Source organism: Athene cunicularia (assembly GCF_003259725.1).
Source record: "Athene cunicularia isolate RWA chromosome 7 unlocalized genomic scaffold, athCun1 chr7_part1, whole genome shotgun sequence".
Lineage (NCBI taxonomy): Eukaryota > Metazoa > Chordata > Aves > Strigiformes > Strigidae > Athene > Athene cunicularia.
The window spans coordinates 15,028,802-15,045,165 of record NW_020799107.1 but is presented as its reverse complement, the minus strand read 5'-3'; the positions used below and the strand labels follow the sequence as shown (position 1 = coordinate 15,045,165).

The window sequence follows — 16,364 nt, the reverse complement described above, 5'->3', positions numbered from 1 at the left end:
GCCACAACTGTACAAAGGAAAATGAGAGTCCCTTTTCCTTTATGTACCGTATTTCAGTTTTCCCTTAGGTTTAAATTGGCATTTTGGACTATGTTCGCTGGAGCCACTGAAGAGCTTATCAGAAAAGGAAGGAAACAGAGGGAGGGAAAGAAAGAATTCCAAATGACAACCTTTTGAATAGTCCGAGTTCAATCCCTAAAACAAAAAGTGGAATCTTTTTTTTTCTAAATAATGTGCTCTACAGTCTCACCTCTCATCTTGAGAAACATGAAAGAGCAAGTAAAAGAGATGACCCAAATCACAGAGTTCCTTTGAAAGAAGAAATTCAGCTGTTTTGAACACTTACAATCAAAGGAAGTGGTTTCCCTAATTACATGAACTATGTGAAAGCTCTCAGAATAGCTCTTCCACCCCAGGATTCCTTGCACTTTAGAAGTTTGCATAAAAGCTCACATGGAGAATCAGATGCAAAGTGTTTGATTCAAATTTTATTAGGCAGAAGTGAGCATACATTCGTATCTCTGGGTTTGACAGCTGGTTGGGTTTGGACCACAATCCTGGGTTTGATGGATTTCAGTCCTGTACTTTAAAATCTTTCACTCTTCAGGTTCTCCAGTGAGACAGCCCTTTCAAGAGAAAAAGTGGAAATGAAAAAATGGAGAAAGGATAGAGGGGTCCCTTTGTGAGCTTTCAGTTGAGGATTCTTCACCCTGATTAGGCTGTTCATCATTGTGAAAATCCATCCCTGTATACAGCCTCTAAAAGAATGAGGTATTTTACTTCCTCTCATTTTAAAGAAGCTGTGTATTTGGAAGAATTGTGATTTGAATTCTACAACTTCAGTAGTATTCTAGCACCACCATTTACTTCAACCCATCGCAATTCTGAATTCGGTAGAGACTTTCAACAAAAGAGCAGTATTTTCAGAAGGCTATTATACCTTGTGCTTTCTTTTTGTTCATACACAATAATAAAGGTATGTTAGTCTAAACTAAACAGTGAGGACATATGAAAAGACACAGGACACTTTTAAAGGCTTAAGAGCTCTGTTCCTCAAGATTTCCTTTTCAGAAAAAGAGTTTTGCTTTTTTTGTAGTTTGGAAGTAATGGGAGTAAGAAATGGAGAACTTGAAGCACTATCAAGAGCATTTGTGAATGTAGGCACCTAACGTTAGAGATGCATCATTGCCAAAATTTTGAGAAAACCAAGCATTTCAAAATAGAGTATGATTTTATTTTTGCTTTGTAGGAAATGTCTTTATTTCTCATACAGTTCCTGGGCCCTACATCCAGCTTGTGAGCTCAGCTCATTGTAGAGAACATTGCCAATCTAATCCATCACACTCGATGCATAAATGAAACAGTAATTGTGCAAGACTACAGGCATTGCTAGAATAGGAAGAGATGCAAATTCTTTCTGCTGCGCTCAGGTTCAGGCTAGAAGTGTCATTAGTTGCAGCACAATGCCTTCTCTTCAGCTTTTCAGGTACAGCCTGTGGCAGAGCGGTTTTGTTGGTATGCTGCATGACATGACCCCAGTCCTGAATTTCCTGTGGGCTCATGTAATACATCGTTCCTGTTTCCTCTTTGCCGTTTCATTTATTGCAGGTCCTCAGGAAGCACAGTGCAGGGCGATAGAGGAAGTAGTGCAAGTCAGTTGTTTTGTAATCACAAAATAGATAATCTCCATTTTATAACTGGCCTTTTAAATGGTTATAATTCCCCATTGGGGTATGTGTGTGATGTTCCTCATTTATTTTTGATGTGTCTGGTATTTTTCAAATGATGAAAGAGAAATTTTAAAATGATGAAAGAGAAAATCCAAATTAAGTCTGAAGGTGCCAATTATCGGTGTAGAAGTAGAAACTCACAAACAGAGAAATGTCAAAGCTGAATGTGGTTGCAAGATGTTCTTTCCCTTCACATGTTTGCCCTAGAATACACTGTGGTTATGTTGTGAAGCATTATTGCAGTACTGTTATTTTTGCTTTCAACTGCCTTCTCTTTACTAGATCCGTATTCTTTTAGAAATATTTGTCTGTTCATGTGTGTGAGTTAGAGCAGTTCTCAGAAACATTTTTGTACATGTTGGAGAATGAGAATTAATGGCATGCATGATGCTGTGATTTTTTCCACATTTCTAACTCACCTTAGAGGAAATGCTTCTGTCTTACATGTACTCTGTTGCACCAAACCATTGCAAAGGCATTGGAGCAGGTCTCAGGCTTCACATTCTTAGTTTGACTCATTGTTAGTTTTTTTCTTTCTGGTGGGTTTGAACTGCAGAGCCAAGGTTGCAGCACAGACATGAGTAGAGATTATGGTACCTCTGGTCATTCTGTTGTAACTTTGGGAAAGGAACTGTCTTGGGATATTGCCGTTTGTTTGGAGAAGAGCAGTGACAAAGTCAGACTTTTGGCTTAATTTGGTATCCTGTGGTGGTACAAAAACTGGGTAAGTTCTCTGCTCCTTGTAAGTCTGCTGTTCATGAAACTCAAAGCCACCACCTTCATAGGATACCAGGTCACTCTGTGATTAGTCTCTATCGCTCTTCTAGAGAGGTTCTTCTAGATTTCCACTTCCTACAGAGTTCAGAAATACTGGTATTCAAGTTATTGCTTTTTTAAACAATGTATTTTGAGGCTGACCACTTGTATTCTTACATAGATATGATGTCAACATAATTTATAATTTATTTTTTTTTTTTTTTCTGAAACCAATTTTTTTTATAACAAGGATTAGAAATAAAATAGTTGTTATTAAAATATGTAAGCAGGTATCTATGAAGAAGTCTAGATAAGGAGTTCCGTGTGCAAGACATTGAAGAGAAGAAAAAGAAAAGCTGAAGTTACTTGTCAGAAACATACAGTACAGTATTACTAATAAATGTGTTTTTATAACACTAAAACCAATTTTTAAATATTGCTAGTTTTCCTCTAAGGTTTTTATCTTAGCCATTGTTTTATTTGAAAATTTTTAGTCTTAATGGAAAAAGATTGAGCTACCATGAGGTAGCCTGAAGAATCCCAAGTAAAAATAAACAGTGGATCTACACTGCATAAAGCTAAAAGCTTGATATTTCAGGAGTTTTGTCTAGTTTCATTTTTTGACCATTGCTACCCAGTAGGGGTAGCATTTGAGCCAAGTTTCTAAGTGAAATACCATTTTCAATCTTTGACAAAGAAAAGTAACTTTTCTGAAAGGCAGGTAAGTAATTTATGTCCTGAAACTTGAGTTTTGCTGGGAAGGGAGACCGATCTATACTGGTCTAGGTGGTAGTGTGGACATAGCCACAGAGCTGCTGTGTTGTTCCAGCTATTGCTTGATGGCATAGTCCTGGCTGAAGGGCAGTCCTGCTTAGTTGGAAAAGATACAAGTCAGATTTTGGTGGACTTGGGAGTTATGTGTTCCCAGAGACTCTTCTTTTCAACCTCAGCAAGGTGAAAGGGAGATCTGGCTGTAACATGAGGAAGGATGCTCACTGCTTACATCATGGTAAAGAGAAAGGAGACTTGGTAAGTCACAGAGACAGCTTGCTGCACTGGTTTCAGGAAGGAAGGTGATCTGTCACTAATACATGGTAAAACCAAAACTGGAAGCAGATCCATGGTGAAAACTTCACCGTGATTCACGGTGGATTATTTGGACCTTTGCACATAAAACCATGGTGTTCATCATGCAGATGATGCATTCAGCTAATGCACAGCAGTCAGAGGTTCAGATTATGTTGACAACTCATTTTCTTGAAAACCCTGCATTTTGTGACCTTGTATGATGGCATAGGTAAATGTGGCATGAAAAATGCTTGTTGTCCACAGAGGACTCTCAAGACGCTCCAGCAGAAGAACATCTGTCGTAGGCAACTACTTTCTTGCCTTTCTTTTATGCCAGCTGATCATAGCCAGAATTTCTGTGCTCAGTTTTGTGTCTTTTTTAAAGTGGGTGGTCTCTGGGTAGGGAGCAATACTTTGCTTTTCTTCAGGGGCGGGTAATCTTTGAGTTATAATTGGAGTGAGCCTTCTACAGAGCTCTGATAGCCTGTGTGAAAAGCAAAACCCCACATGGTTCCCAAGCTGTTGTTGTTGTGATGTGCTGTTTTCATGAGAGTGGGCTCAGCCTGTCTGGTTGAGGAGTATTTTCTGGAAGTATAATAATCACTGAATTTCCAACAAGAGGGATCCCCATCCAGTGCTGTCCCAATTGCTAGCTACAGTATGTTGGGTTTATCTCCTCTAAGACAGGCTTAAAGTGAATGCTCATCAAGAACATGATGATTATTTTCCTTGGTTAAATTACAATTTCATTATCAAGTTTGAGAAAATACTTTAGTGGAAAGATCACAGCTGCTTTAGAGATGTGGATCAGGATCCATGAGTATAGCTGCTGCTGCCTTTGTTAAAGTCTGTGCTAATAGCTCAGCAACGACTGTATAATGAGATTAGACTTGTTCTTCTGAGTTGTCTAGATTCGTTACAAATGCTCTGCAAACCTCAGAAAAATCAGTGCTGTAGATGGATGTGTATGTACATGGGCTTTCTCTAGATACTATTTCTTTGACATTATTTTCTCTTCTGTTGCTCTTTAAACTCTGCAAGAGACTCCTTGAGAGGAGATTGTTTTTGTGCATGACTGTTGTACTCCAATGTCTTTCCAACAGGGTGCTCATGAGACTGAGAGTGACTTTGATCTCAGAAATAGTTTCCTTGGATATTTTTTCCGTTTGTTCAGTCTGGAAAGTTTCAGGTGTTTATATTAGCCATGATACTGGCTCACCTGTGGAGTGAGCAAGGAGTCAAGAAAGTTTCACATTTTGTCATTCCCTTACATTTTAGAGATGTTGTGGGTTTTGTTGCTGTACTCTATAGTCAAAGGATGTTTGTGTTCAAAATGATTGGGAGTAAATCGGAAAATTTCACAATGTTGAGAAGAGAAATGATGATTGCTGAAAATAAAGTGCTCTGTGGGAGCTCAGGTATTTCAAACCTGCTGTTTAGTCCACTCATCTATTGTTTCTATTCGGTTGCAGGTATTGCTTTGCAGCTGGAGGCAATTTCTTACTCTCAATCTTCCTGAATGAAATACTTACAATATTGCATGACATTGCCCATTTCTAAGCTCTTTCACCATTATGAATACATAGTTTGTGTGTTTTGAAGGTGTTTACTAACTGTGAATAATACTAGTGAAATCCAAACTACTCCTCTTGTTCTTGGCAGATCTCCTTTATCAGGTGTCTTAATATTAAATTCTGATATAATCTCAAGCTGTATGATACAGAACATGATGTCCATGTTTGGACACTGTGGATTTCAAGTTGAAATGTGTGTGAAAATGACTTATTTGTCCATGATCTTTGTACTTTTTTTTTTTTTTTCTTTTCTGCCTTTTGGTAAATGGCAGTGTAGTTTTAACTCAAAATGTTTTTTCAAGCTTATTAAACCTTCTGTAAGGATTTTCTGCAGGAATTGCACTTGCTTAGTTTTATTCTAAATGCTTCAACTTAACTTCCTCTTCTCTCACTCATGACAAGATTTTTACCCTCATTATGAGAAAGACCAACACCATGCTCCTGCAGTTGCTCTGTTACTGCTGTGTGGGCTCCATGTGGTTATTGTACTGGGCTGATGTATGTCAGTGGCAGGATCGAGCCAGTTAGTTTCATCTAACTCTCTCTTACTGCATAAGGCAGAGGGTCTGCTGCCACATCACAAGAGCAAATCTCCCTGTCATTTGTGGAGGGACCAGCCTGCTTTCCATGAGCTGAGCAAGCCTTTGCAGTGTTTTGATGGGCTTGTTCTGAATTCACTAGATACTACTTCTAATCTGATACCTTCAAATTATCCTTAAAACAGCCAAGTGATGTGCAAAGGTTGCTATAAAAAAAATTACAGTAGAGTATAAAACTCAGTTTTCTTTTCAAATGGTCAATATCCAATACATTTTACTACTAACATGCCTGACAGTGTTCTTTATCTCCAAAAATGCTCATACACATCTGCTACTGCATGATGCAAATGAAATATTTTAAAGTAAATTACATAAGATGGAACGAACCTGTAACAGCACATAATAAATTTAAGTCCATTTTCCTTCAGCATGATACATTATGACAGTTTAACAGAATTGACGTACCTTCTTTTTTTTTTTTTCTCTTCCTTCAAGATTGCAACCTAAAAGTCACTACAAGGTATTTAAAATGTTTGTTTCTACCACTTTATTTCCAAAAATGAGATTGTGTGGTGATATAAAACAGTGGATTTAAAATACTAAGATGATTATGTAGCAGTGAACATTTATTAGTTTCCTTTATATTTCCACTTTTAATCTCTGGGATTTGTAACAGTATGGAATCACAGAATCGTCTAGGTTGGAAAAGACCTTGAAAATCATCTAGTTCAACTATTAACCTAACGTTGAAAGTTCCCACTTTGGATACAAATTTGATGCTTTGAAATATTTGCTCAATCAAAGTGCTTTTAAATACCTGTTTTATATGTCATTGTAGGTGTACTTATGAGAATTTAATTCTGTTATTTACAGAAGTGCTGGTTGCATCAATCTGAGAATGTAGTTGAACTCTTCAGCGTAGTTTATGAAACAGTTTCCCTATAACTGAATATATATGGCTGTCTTCTAAGGCATAACAAATGCTGACGGAGTTTTAACTTGTTAATGGGCTATAGAAAATAACTTTTTATTTGGGATAAGTTATCCTTGAAATTAGTACTAAAACAGAACAGCTTTAAGTGATATGCAACTCTGTTTTTAAGAACTGTGATTGCCTTTTGAAAGAGGTGGTAACGCATTTGTGCTGGGAGAGCACCCACAGCATTCATCAAAGCATGTGGTATTTCTGCTTACTTGAAGTTAAAAGATCTCTCTGAGGATTCATTGGCTTTGCCATGTTGGTGTGGTTTTTCTCTTGCATTGTTAATATCAAAGACAGTTTAATAGGTTTAACAAGCATTCCCTGAACTGGATAATCAGTGTGCTTTGTTTATTGTTAGTTTCCTTCTTGGGGACTCCAAAGCACAAAACCTTTGCGTTGTTTTTTTTTTTTTTCCTTACAAAACTTTATGAGAACAGACAAAACAGTAGGCAAAGTCCTAAATTTTTATTTTGTATCTGCTTGATTTTCATTTTAATGTTCAAAACTCATAGTTGTGTAACATCCCACCTGTATAATACTTATTAGTAGGGGGTTTTAATTTCTAAAATTCTTTAAATATCCCTTTATTGCATATTGAGAGGATCATTTTTGAGCAATGACAAAATGGTAGTTGTCTAAGAAAGAGCTAAATTACATAAACTGTTTCCATATCCAGCTCATTAAGAACTGTATTCAATTTAACTTTCAGAAGGACAGCATCAATGAAGTAGTAAAAATGATCTGCTGTGGGTAATTTTTGGCTTCTATCTAAACGGTAACAATTTAAAAAGAATCATCATGTGGCTGTATAACATTTATGTTAAAGCATGTAATACATAAATATCTTGTGAAAAAATGTGCGCTTTTTTTTGCTTAATGATTTGTTAGCATTACATTTAAAAAAAAATCCTAAACCTGTAGGATTCTAAGATATAGTATTTTACTAGTGTTTTGTAGCTGAACTGTAGCTTTAGATGCTGATTGTCTTAGTATTGTATCTGTGAAATGGTTCGGGTTTGTTTACCTAGAGAAACTAGTGTATTATGAGAGACATCATCCCTTATTAGACATCAGTGAATTCACAGGAGAGCATTCCTGAGACACTGGAAATGAACACAGACAATGTATTTTTGAGCAAGCATCTGGAAGTAAAGGTTTGGGTTTTATTTGTGTTAGCATTCTATATCTTTTTTTGTATGTGGTTGTCACTAATAGAACAATTTTAATAAAACATCAATGGGCCTCTTCCAGCTGCCCTTTTATTAGACTGTAAAACCCCCTGAGAGTAGCTAAGTTGCAACTCTCACAAGAACATGAAAAGGTCAAAGCCTTTGACATGCTACAAGACTTAGGGGGGAAAAAAAAATATTAAGCCTTAAGTGTGTCTGAATATCTCCTTAATAAACATGGCAAATGTTTCTTTGGAAAAGTAAGTAAACAAACTATTGCACAGTGTAATACTAAATATTACAAGGAAGTTTGTGTTAATTGGATTCCTTAGGTAGCTTACCACATCTAATCCTGTAATTTTGCATGGAGTGAAGGTGCCTCGTGCTGTGCAATTAACTGATTTATTAACAGGAGAGTCAGTTGGCTGCTGGCTGACCCGATGTTCTCACAAGGGGCTGCAGCTATTTCCCTTGCTTATCCTAAACCAGTGTGCTCAGACCAGGGTGGAAGGATGTCAGTACTTTTTCCTTTCTAGCCAGCTGCTCCAAAGGCACCTGGAAGAAATGGTAGTTAAGTTGCTTGTGGGCCGAGTTTGCCTGGACCCAAGCAAAAAAGTCTTGATACTGAAAAAACTGCAGACAGATGTTCTTTTGCAGATCCAGCTGTGCTGCTGGAATAGGCTGCTAGTCCAAACCCTTGATCACTTTTCTTGACTACAAATGTGAGTGTAACGACTTCCTAGAGTATTTCCAGGGAGAACCAGAGTAACTAAAATATGCTGAGTCGTTTGGTCTTTTCTAACTTTAGCTGCCTTGGCATAGGGAGCTCTAACAAGAGCAGCTGCGACTGGTGAGTAGCTAGCAGGCAACAACACAGCTGTATGCAAAGTGCCTCTGTCCACATCCTTACTGCCTTTGCGGCTGCAATTAAAGATCTGACGACAGGGCCTTGTCTGTGTTCCCAAGTAATGCCAGCTCAGCATCAGGTGGCCATTACCCACATCTGCAGTCAGCACCGACCTTGAAGATCTCATCAGAGCTAAGCTGTGTTTGCTGCTCTTGCTGCACTGGCACAGGACAGAACAAAGGCAAGCTAGGACTTGTGTCATCCCACTGAGCTGAGGCTTGTGCTGCTCTTAACGAGACCACACTGTCCAGGTAGCTTGCTTTGACCCTGTCTCCTGCTGGCCACACTCCAATCTGTTTTGGTGGTTTCTGTCCACAATTGCTGAACACAGGCAAGTCCTAGAGGAAGACCCTGGTTTCACCTGCTGAAAATACCAAAGATGCAATTATTCATGCATAGTTGTTTGTACTAGAAGGTTAAGAGCAGTACTAGCAGGTCTAGAGGCAGCTGTAGGGTGACGTCAGTTATAGATGATGTAATTGACATTTTCATATATGTCAATAAGCAGATATTAAACAGGCATAAAAATAAATTACCCCTTAAGCACTGTGATCCACACCATGGTTCACAGGACACAATTAGTTTGTACAGTGAGGGATTACCTGAGTTCCTAAGTCTTATACCATAGTTGTCGTATGAATTGGATTTGATTTACAATAAGATTACAGGAGCTGGTAAGTGAAACTTAAATTAAAATGTTTTCAGTGTAATTTGCTCTGACCTTGTATTTTGTGATAGTGGTTGAATTAGGTAAACAGTGGATTAGGTTTGTTTAGACTTCTAAATTCTCGTGCATTCAAGGAATGGCATCTAGCCTGTAACTCCCTTCAGCAAGGCTTGAGAGAGGGACATAATTTCACCCATAAAGTACAGGGTGAACGGTTTTAGCATGATTTGATGATCAGTGCCAGGCTGTGACCAAGTTTACAAGACTAAGCATAATATTCAGTTCTATTGCAGTCACCTTGTGTGTCTGTTATGTCCAAGGTGTTTGTATTTATGTGTTTGGGTTGCATCTTTCCTGTAGGTGAGCTCCCTCTAGTTCTGCTTTGATCCAACATTTAAAAAAAAAAAAAAAAAAAAATCCTGTCTTTCACACAAATAAAGCAATGTAATGAAGTAATTGAAGACTTGTTACTTGCTGTCACCATGACTTTAGGAAGGAAATTGATGCTCATTTAAGTTACATAGGATAGATAGCAGCTTTACTGAGGGAAGTGTGTCATGCCAGGCCTGGTGAGGGCTGGCTTCTTCAGTGGCAGGATTTTCTTCCAAGCATTTAGGCATTTTGGATTTAAGCATGAGTTTGATGCTTGAAGGTGATTCTAAATATTCTTGTAAGTGCCTAAGAGACCTTTGAAATACTGGTCTTTAACTTTGTAATTTGCTACCTGAAAGTCAGTCTTTCATTGAAATATGGCACCTTCTTGTCAAAAAAAAAAGTACAAAAGCTTCAAAGATGTGAATTGACTTGCATCTTGTTCTCACTGTAAGGAGTAAGTGTCTTTAAATTGGCTAATAGAGTTCACAGCTGATCTACAGCAACTGAAAAGAGCAAAACATGAAAGGAATAGTCTAGAATCCTAGTGCTAACAACAGCAGAGTGATTAAAAGTGTTTAGAAAGGATTTCTTTCAGAAGTAGTGGTCCTTAGAAAGAATTGGCAATTTTTACCCCCCCAGTTCTTAATCTGGGATATCTGTGGGCAATTAGCAGGTGCCTTTCCTTATTCTTAGATGGAAGCTTGCTTTGGTGTCTGTTAAATCCCACTTTAGAGTATGAACATCAATGTGAAGATGATGGTATTAGCTATGGTCGACACAGCATGTCCTCATACTTCTGGAATGTGATCTTAGTGTGTAATACACTGTAAATAAGATAATGTTAGAAAATAATTATTTCTGAATCTCCAAATACTAAAAGCACTGTGTGTCAGTATGCCTGTGGCAGTAAAGGACTTGTCTCTTGGCCTGGTGCTCCTATCTTGCTTGCTGTCCATTTCATGGCAGCACAGGGTTATTGGTAGGCCTGGGTTTACTGGTGGTGTGGCTGCAGCACAGCCTCTCCTGTTGTCCCATGACTCTGGTGGGCTTTTACTGGACCCAGCAGCATCTTCTGTGAGACAGTGAGCAGTCATTGGGTTCTGCACATTGCTACGGTGGAATAGGGAACTATGGCACTTGGATGTGTTCATCATGTGGCATTTTAATCATTCTTTAAAAAGATTCATCTAGGACTACTCCTGTAGCCAGGACCTAAATACATTATGCCATCGGAAAGTTAAATGTCAGACCAGTCGATTTAATTCTAATGACCTGTTGTGGTACATGTATTGTAAACACCAGCAGATGGTGTGCACAGTGCTTTGAAGACATGGATTTTTAAGTATTATAAGTAAAAGTTTTATACTGCTCCTCCTGACTGAAGTGTTCAAGAAAAGATGGTCTAGATAGCTTGTCTAATGTTTGTGGCCTGGTATTCCTGTCTCATTTGTAACAATATTCAGGTAGGTAGTCAAGGTATATTAGGTCTGCTGGCTGTCAGTAATGCTGCTAGGAATTAGAGGACGTCCACCAATTTTGTATTTCCTAAAGAAGATAGAAACATAATACAAGAGTTTTTGAAGTGTAGGGGTCTTGGGTTTGGTAGCCCATGGAGATGGAGTTTTGAATGAGTAGGCTGTCATCTGCATCCTGCAGGCCACTGAAGGAGGTTGGAGACACAGCTCGTGAAACAGGCAGTGCTGCTGCTGCTACAGTCCCCTGCCCTGGGAGGCTGGTGGCGCTGCAGCTGGAGGGCAGAGCTCCTGCTGACAGATGCCTTGCTGATCTAACAGATCCCTTCTTGGATCCCTTGACTAGCTGTAGGAGTGTTTCTGTTTACCTGCAGGTGAGTCTTCCCACATTTGCTTAGATAGCTGCTAATTACATTGTTTTGTGGACTTGTAGGTGAGTCAGTCTGTAGTATGATTTGCTGAAAACAGCATACACTCAAAAATTACTTTTCTGGTATTGTGAAAAAAGATTGCTCACTTCATGGTAACACTGTCTCCCTTGCTGAGCAGGCTAATCAGTATGAAGAAGTAGTGTGACCCAAGTTAAGTTCAAAGCTATAGTTAAAGCTTTAATTGAATATGTGTAAATGTCAGTGCATTAGCTAAAGATAAAGGTCTTAATTCAAAACTGTGTTGAAGTTACTCAGGAAAGGCTTTAAATAACAACCACGAAAAATTGAGCCATGTGATGCCTTTATCTGTAATCATGCAGTTATGCAAGTGTAGCAAGTCTCATCTGCAGGTAAACAGCAACACTCCTACGGCCAGTCAAGGGATCCAAGAAGGGCTATGTAGCATCAGATACTTTTGGTAAGTTCAGAGGAATTAATTGTGATTTTGTTCATGCTCTTGACTGGTACTGAGATAACATAATCTCAAAGTGGATTGCTATAGAGAAAAATAGATATCTGTATTTGCCTAATATGTATATTTGTGTAAAAATAGGTCTAAAATCTCTTGAGTATTTTAATATAATACAGAAGTGAAACTGTTGGGAGGCTTTGAAGGAGATATCTGACCTTTTTTCTCAGAAATTGAAGGGACGGTGTATCTTAGTTTCTGTGACTACGTTCTTATTGTCTTGCATTGTCTTTCTCAAACCTAGAAGCATTGTTCAGGTGGAGTTTGAAGGTTTTATATATTCATCCAGGATTTCCAAACATCTGCAGTCTATCCTGAGGAGCAGTTTCAGCTGCACTGCTGGCTATTTGACGATCCCAAGTATGCTTGCTGTGCATATTCAATCAGACTCTACAGCGCATGCCTGGAAAGTCCACGTTTCCAGTAAACATTGGATGGAGCTGTGTGTGCATGGTATGCTCTAACAGCCTGAAGCGCTGGACTTGCTGAACCCATAGTACTTTGTGCATAAACACAAATTCTGGATAGGACTGCTGCAACTCTGCCAAAAATCCCAGCTCTTTCTTTGAACAAAGTTTTCCAGAGCCTTCAGTTTTTCCAAAGACTTAGCTTTTACATCTGTGCCTTGGCCATGAGAGAAGAGTCTGGAAAATTTAATTTTTTTTTTCCCCAAACATACAAAGCATTTATCTGCCAAACTCTTTGAGGTTTTCAAATGTCAAGCATTTTTGAACAGTCTTTCCCAGATAGGTGTGTATGTGTTTATATATAACATTATATATATGTATATACCTTCTTGGCTATAAAATAAACTGTCATAGTAAATACCCCATTCTTAATTGTCTAACTTGTTTGCTTCTTTTCAACAGGCAGAAATACTCAGTGTGCTCAGTCACAAAAACATCATTCAGTTCTACGGAGCTGTCATTGAACCTCCAAATTATGGCATAGTTACAGGTAAGGATTTCTGTCTGACCTTTGTCTTGATTCTGTAAAATGTTACAAGGTATTAGCTTTACCCAATTTCAGTGTTTTGGTAATTGTTGTGCTGTTCTTTGAATGTTAGAGTGCTCGGCACCACCTGCCTCAATGTAAATAGGAGTGCTGGAGGTGGGAACCAGGCTGGGAGCATGGCTGGTAGCAGCACAGAGGCAGTTGCAGCTTGGGGCCTTGAAACACACAAACTCAGCATTCCTTTTAATAGAAACTTTCACTGTGTTCTCTTACCCTGTTTTGTGAATTACTTTTCAATTTTAACTGATGTGTGACAGAAGTAGACGTTTTCATGATACAGAGTTCTGGCAAGGTCTGTGAAAAGGGAAGGCTGAGAGTCTGCTCAGAGCAAAGCTGCACTGTGAATTCTGCCCATACTGAAAATAGAATCTGCACTGGGACTTCCCAGCTGTGGAAAGAGCTTGAAATAAGAGTTAAGGGTTTATTAGACACCATAAGACAACTCCCTTTATTCATTGGAAACTAGGTTTCATTCGTTCTGGCATTCCTAGAATTATGTGGAGGTTGGGTTTTGTGGTTTTGTTGGGATTTTTTGTTTGGATTTTTTTTACTATCACCACTTTAAGCTTCCTTCCCTTATTGTGGGAGTTGGTCCAGATACAAAATTGCATTGCAGGTACTGTAATTTCTCTTTCCTGTATGGGACAAACTAGGTAAGATAGTAGTAGAAAATAAACCCAAAGCAAAGAAATCTCCAATCTGCTGAAACAAATGTTTGGACAGGTAAAAACCATGAAAGCATGGATTAGGAAGCATGTTTTGGCATGTCTGTAACACTTCAAAAAGTTTGATGTGAAGAGTAGTCTTTGCATGTGGCACAGTCTAATACCAGTTTGCAACGCTGCTGTTCAGGTTTTTATTGGTTCTCAGATGGTGAACAGAACCTGTGAAAATTCAGTTATTTCTACCTGTCGTTTTAAGACGTCTGATTATCACAGTAGATGGCAGTGTAATCCGGTGGGAGCGCATCTGAGATAGAGCACTGTTCAGAGCATGTGGAGCTTTACTTGTAGCACTATCAGCCTACTGGAGATCACGGCGTTGCAACCGGTACTGCAGAGGCACATGTGGGTGACCACAGTCTACACCACTCAGAGGATGCACTGGTGATAGCATACAGACAGGAACCTGAATACCTTCTTGAAGTAATAAAAATAATAGAAAGCTAATAAATCAAGTGATGTAATTTTAGTGTAATTTATAACGTAAGTGTAATAAGTGTAGACCAGCAAGCAGAGTAACAAAGGAGAGGTGTAATCAACAACTCGGGATGATGTCTGGATCAGAAAGTCCTCAGTTTGATCTCACAAAAGGTCAGTATTTGGAGGATATTTGACTTACTTGCCAGTCACAGGACAGACAGCAGCTAAAGTTGTTCATTATGTCATCAGGAATGGGGACTCTATAACTATCTGTGAGAAAGAGACTACACTGGAGTCCAGTCACTTGGGGAGCTCTGATTCTGCCCTGGCTAAAGAAAAAAGCTTTTTTTTAACAAACTACATTGGTTTTCCCTGCAACTTCCAAGGAATCTGGAGTCCTGTGGTTTGGAAGGGAAGCAAGGCTTCATTTCCCCACACCATTTTCAAATGAGAGAATGTCTACTGGGAAAATAAATGTTAATTGCTCTGAAATTTAGAGGGATTTTCACTCTGTGATTTTCTGGATGGCCTTCAGTGTTGCAGACTTAATCCTGTGTTTAGTCAGAGATCCATTTCTTATTGAGAGAAAATCCCAAACAAGAAGTAATCCTGAGAAACTAATGTTTCTTCAGAGCGATGGAGATGAGGGCATTCAGCCAAGCATAGGCATGTACTGAGCATTAGCTGCACGTAACATCTTATGTGGGATCGTCAAAGAGTTCTTAGAGAAAGGCTACATCTGCAGTCAAAACACGTTTCCCTGCTGGGATGTATGTCAGTGTTATAACTGATCATCCCGCCCAGCGAGCTGCTAATGTGGATCACATCATTTTAGATGTTACTGGCTGACTCTGTCAACAGCAGTCTCAATGACTAGCCTTCAGATCTGGTTTTTGACCACAGCTGCCTCTTCTCAAAACGTTCTTGGAGCTTGTGCCCCCGTCTGCACAGAAATGCATGGTGTTCCACAGCCCAGCACAGGGTGGGTCTAATCAGGCATTCAGAGCTTTTTTTTTCTAAAGCAAATACCTCCTTTCCATTACTGAGAGAAAATTATCTTTGTGATATGATTTCCAAATCCATAACTCCTAGTAAAAACCTGTGGCACAATAAATACATAAAAGAAATAATAAAGGATCAAGCTTTGTTGGTTGAAGCTTGCTTGCTTCTGTTAACACAGAGTGGCAGAGGGCTTGGGGAACTGAGTTGTCCCTGACCCTGATGGATCAAATTATGCATTGTAAAGGCATGCAAAGTGTGCAGCCAACCTATTCCCGAAGAATCCATTTATAAGACAGATGATGACATCATGGGTAAAAAAAGCTTATGTTTTAATTGAGGAAATGTGCGGGTCAGCGGCTTACTCCTCTTTCAGTGACATCAGAAACTCTTCTGTCTCCTGCAGAGGCTCCTTTCAGCGGGAGGTCCCACAGTAATGATCCAAAACTAACTTGCCACTTGAGTGTTTACTTTCAGGGGACTTCCTATTTTCTCGCTCTTTCCTTTCATTTAGCACTGGAATCTTCTTATATGGCCTACCTTGTTCTAGGCAGCGGATTCAGTCTCGTCCCAGAGCTTTCTTCCCCGCACAACAATCTCCCAGTGGTTTTGATTTCCTTGGTGAGGAGCAATGGGGTTTTTTTAATGTATTTATCCTATCATATATCATTCATTGATTAATACTACTATTAACAATAATTGCCATATATTTGATGTACTCTTAGAGGAAGTTATTTTGTGGCTGCTTTGAAATGGCTGAAATTAAGCATTTCAGTTGTATACCAGCTGGTTTGCCACCTTAGGTATGAAGAATTTGAGAGTCTTGTGAGTAGATTTTAACTTCTGCCCAAGAAACAAACTGAATAGCCTTGGGAGAGAAGGACAGAAGGCCTGAAGCTGCTCCTTGCATCCTCCAGGTCTTTGTGCTACTTGGGCTATGCTGGGTGGCATGCGCCCACTCTGTTTTGGCAACCATACAGAAGAAAATATATCAGTTCCTTCAACTCATGAACCTTCTGTTGTGTTTTTGGTGAAACATGAATCAATACTAAGAAAGCAGCAGACTTATT

General features: G+C 39.0%; 1 protein-coding gene across 2 annotated transcripts in view; it reads left to right on the top strand.

The window, feature by feature from the left end:
* MAP3K20 (mitogen-activated protein kinase kinase kinase 20) overlaps window positions 1–16,364 on the top strand; it is an 87,465-nt gene that overhangs the window by 10,993 nt on the left and 60,108 nt on the right. For both annotated transcript variants that reach the window (XM_026852554.1, XM_026852555.1), the window contains exon 2: window positions 13,009–13,096. In XM_026852554.1, coding sequence (XP_026708355.1) covers window positions 13,009–13,096 — 88 coding nt within the window. The remainder of the gene's footprint in view (window positions 1–13,008; window positions 13,097–16,364) is intronic.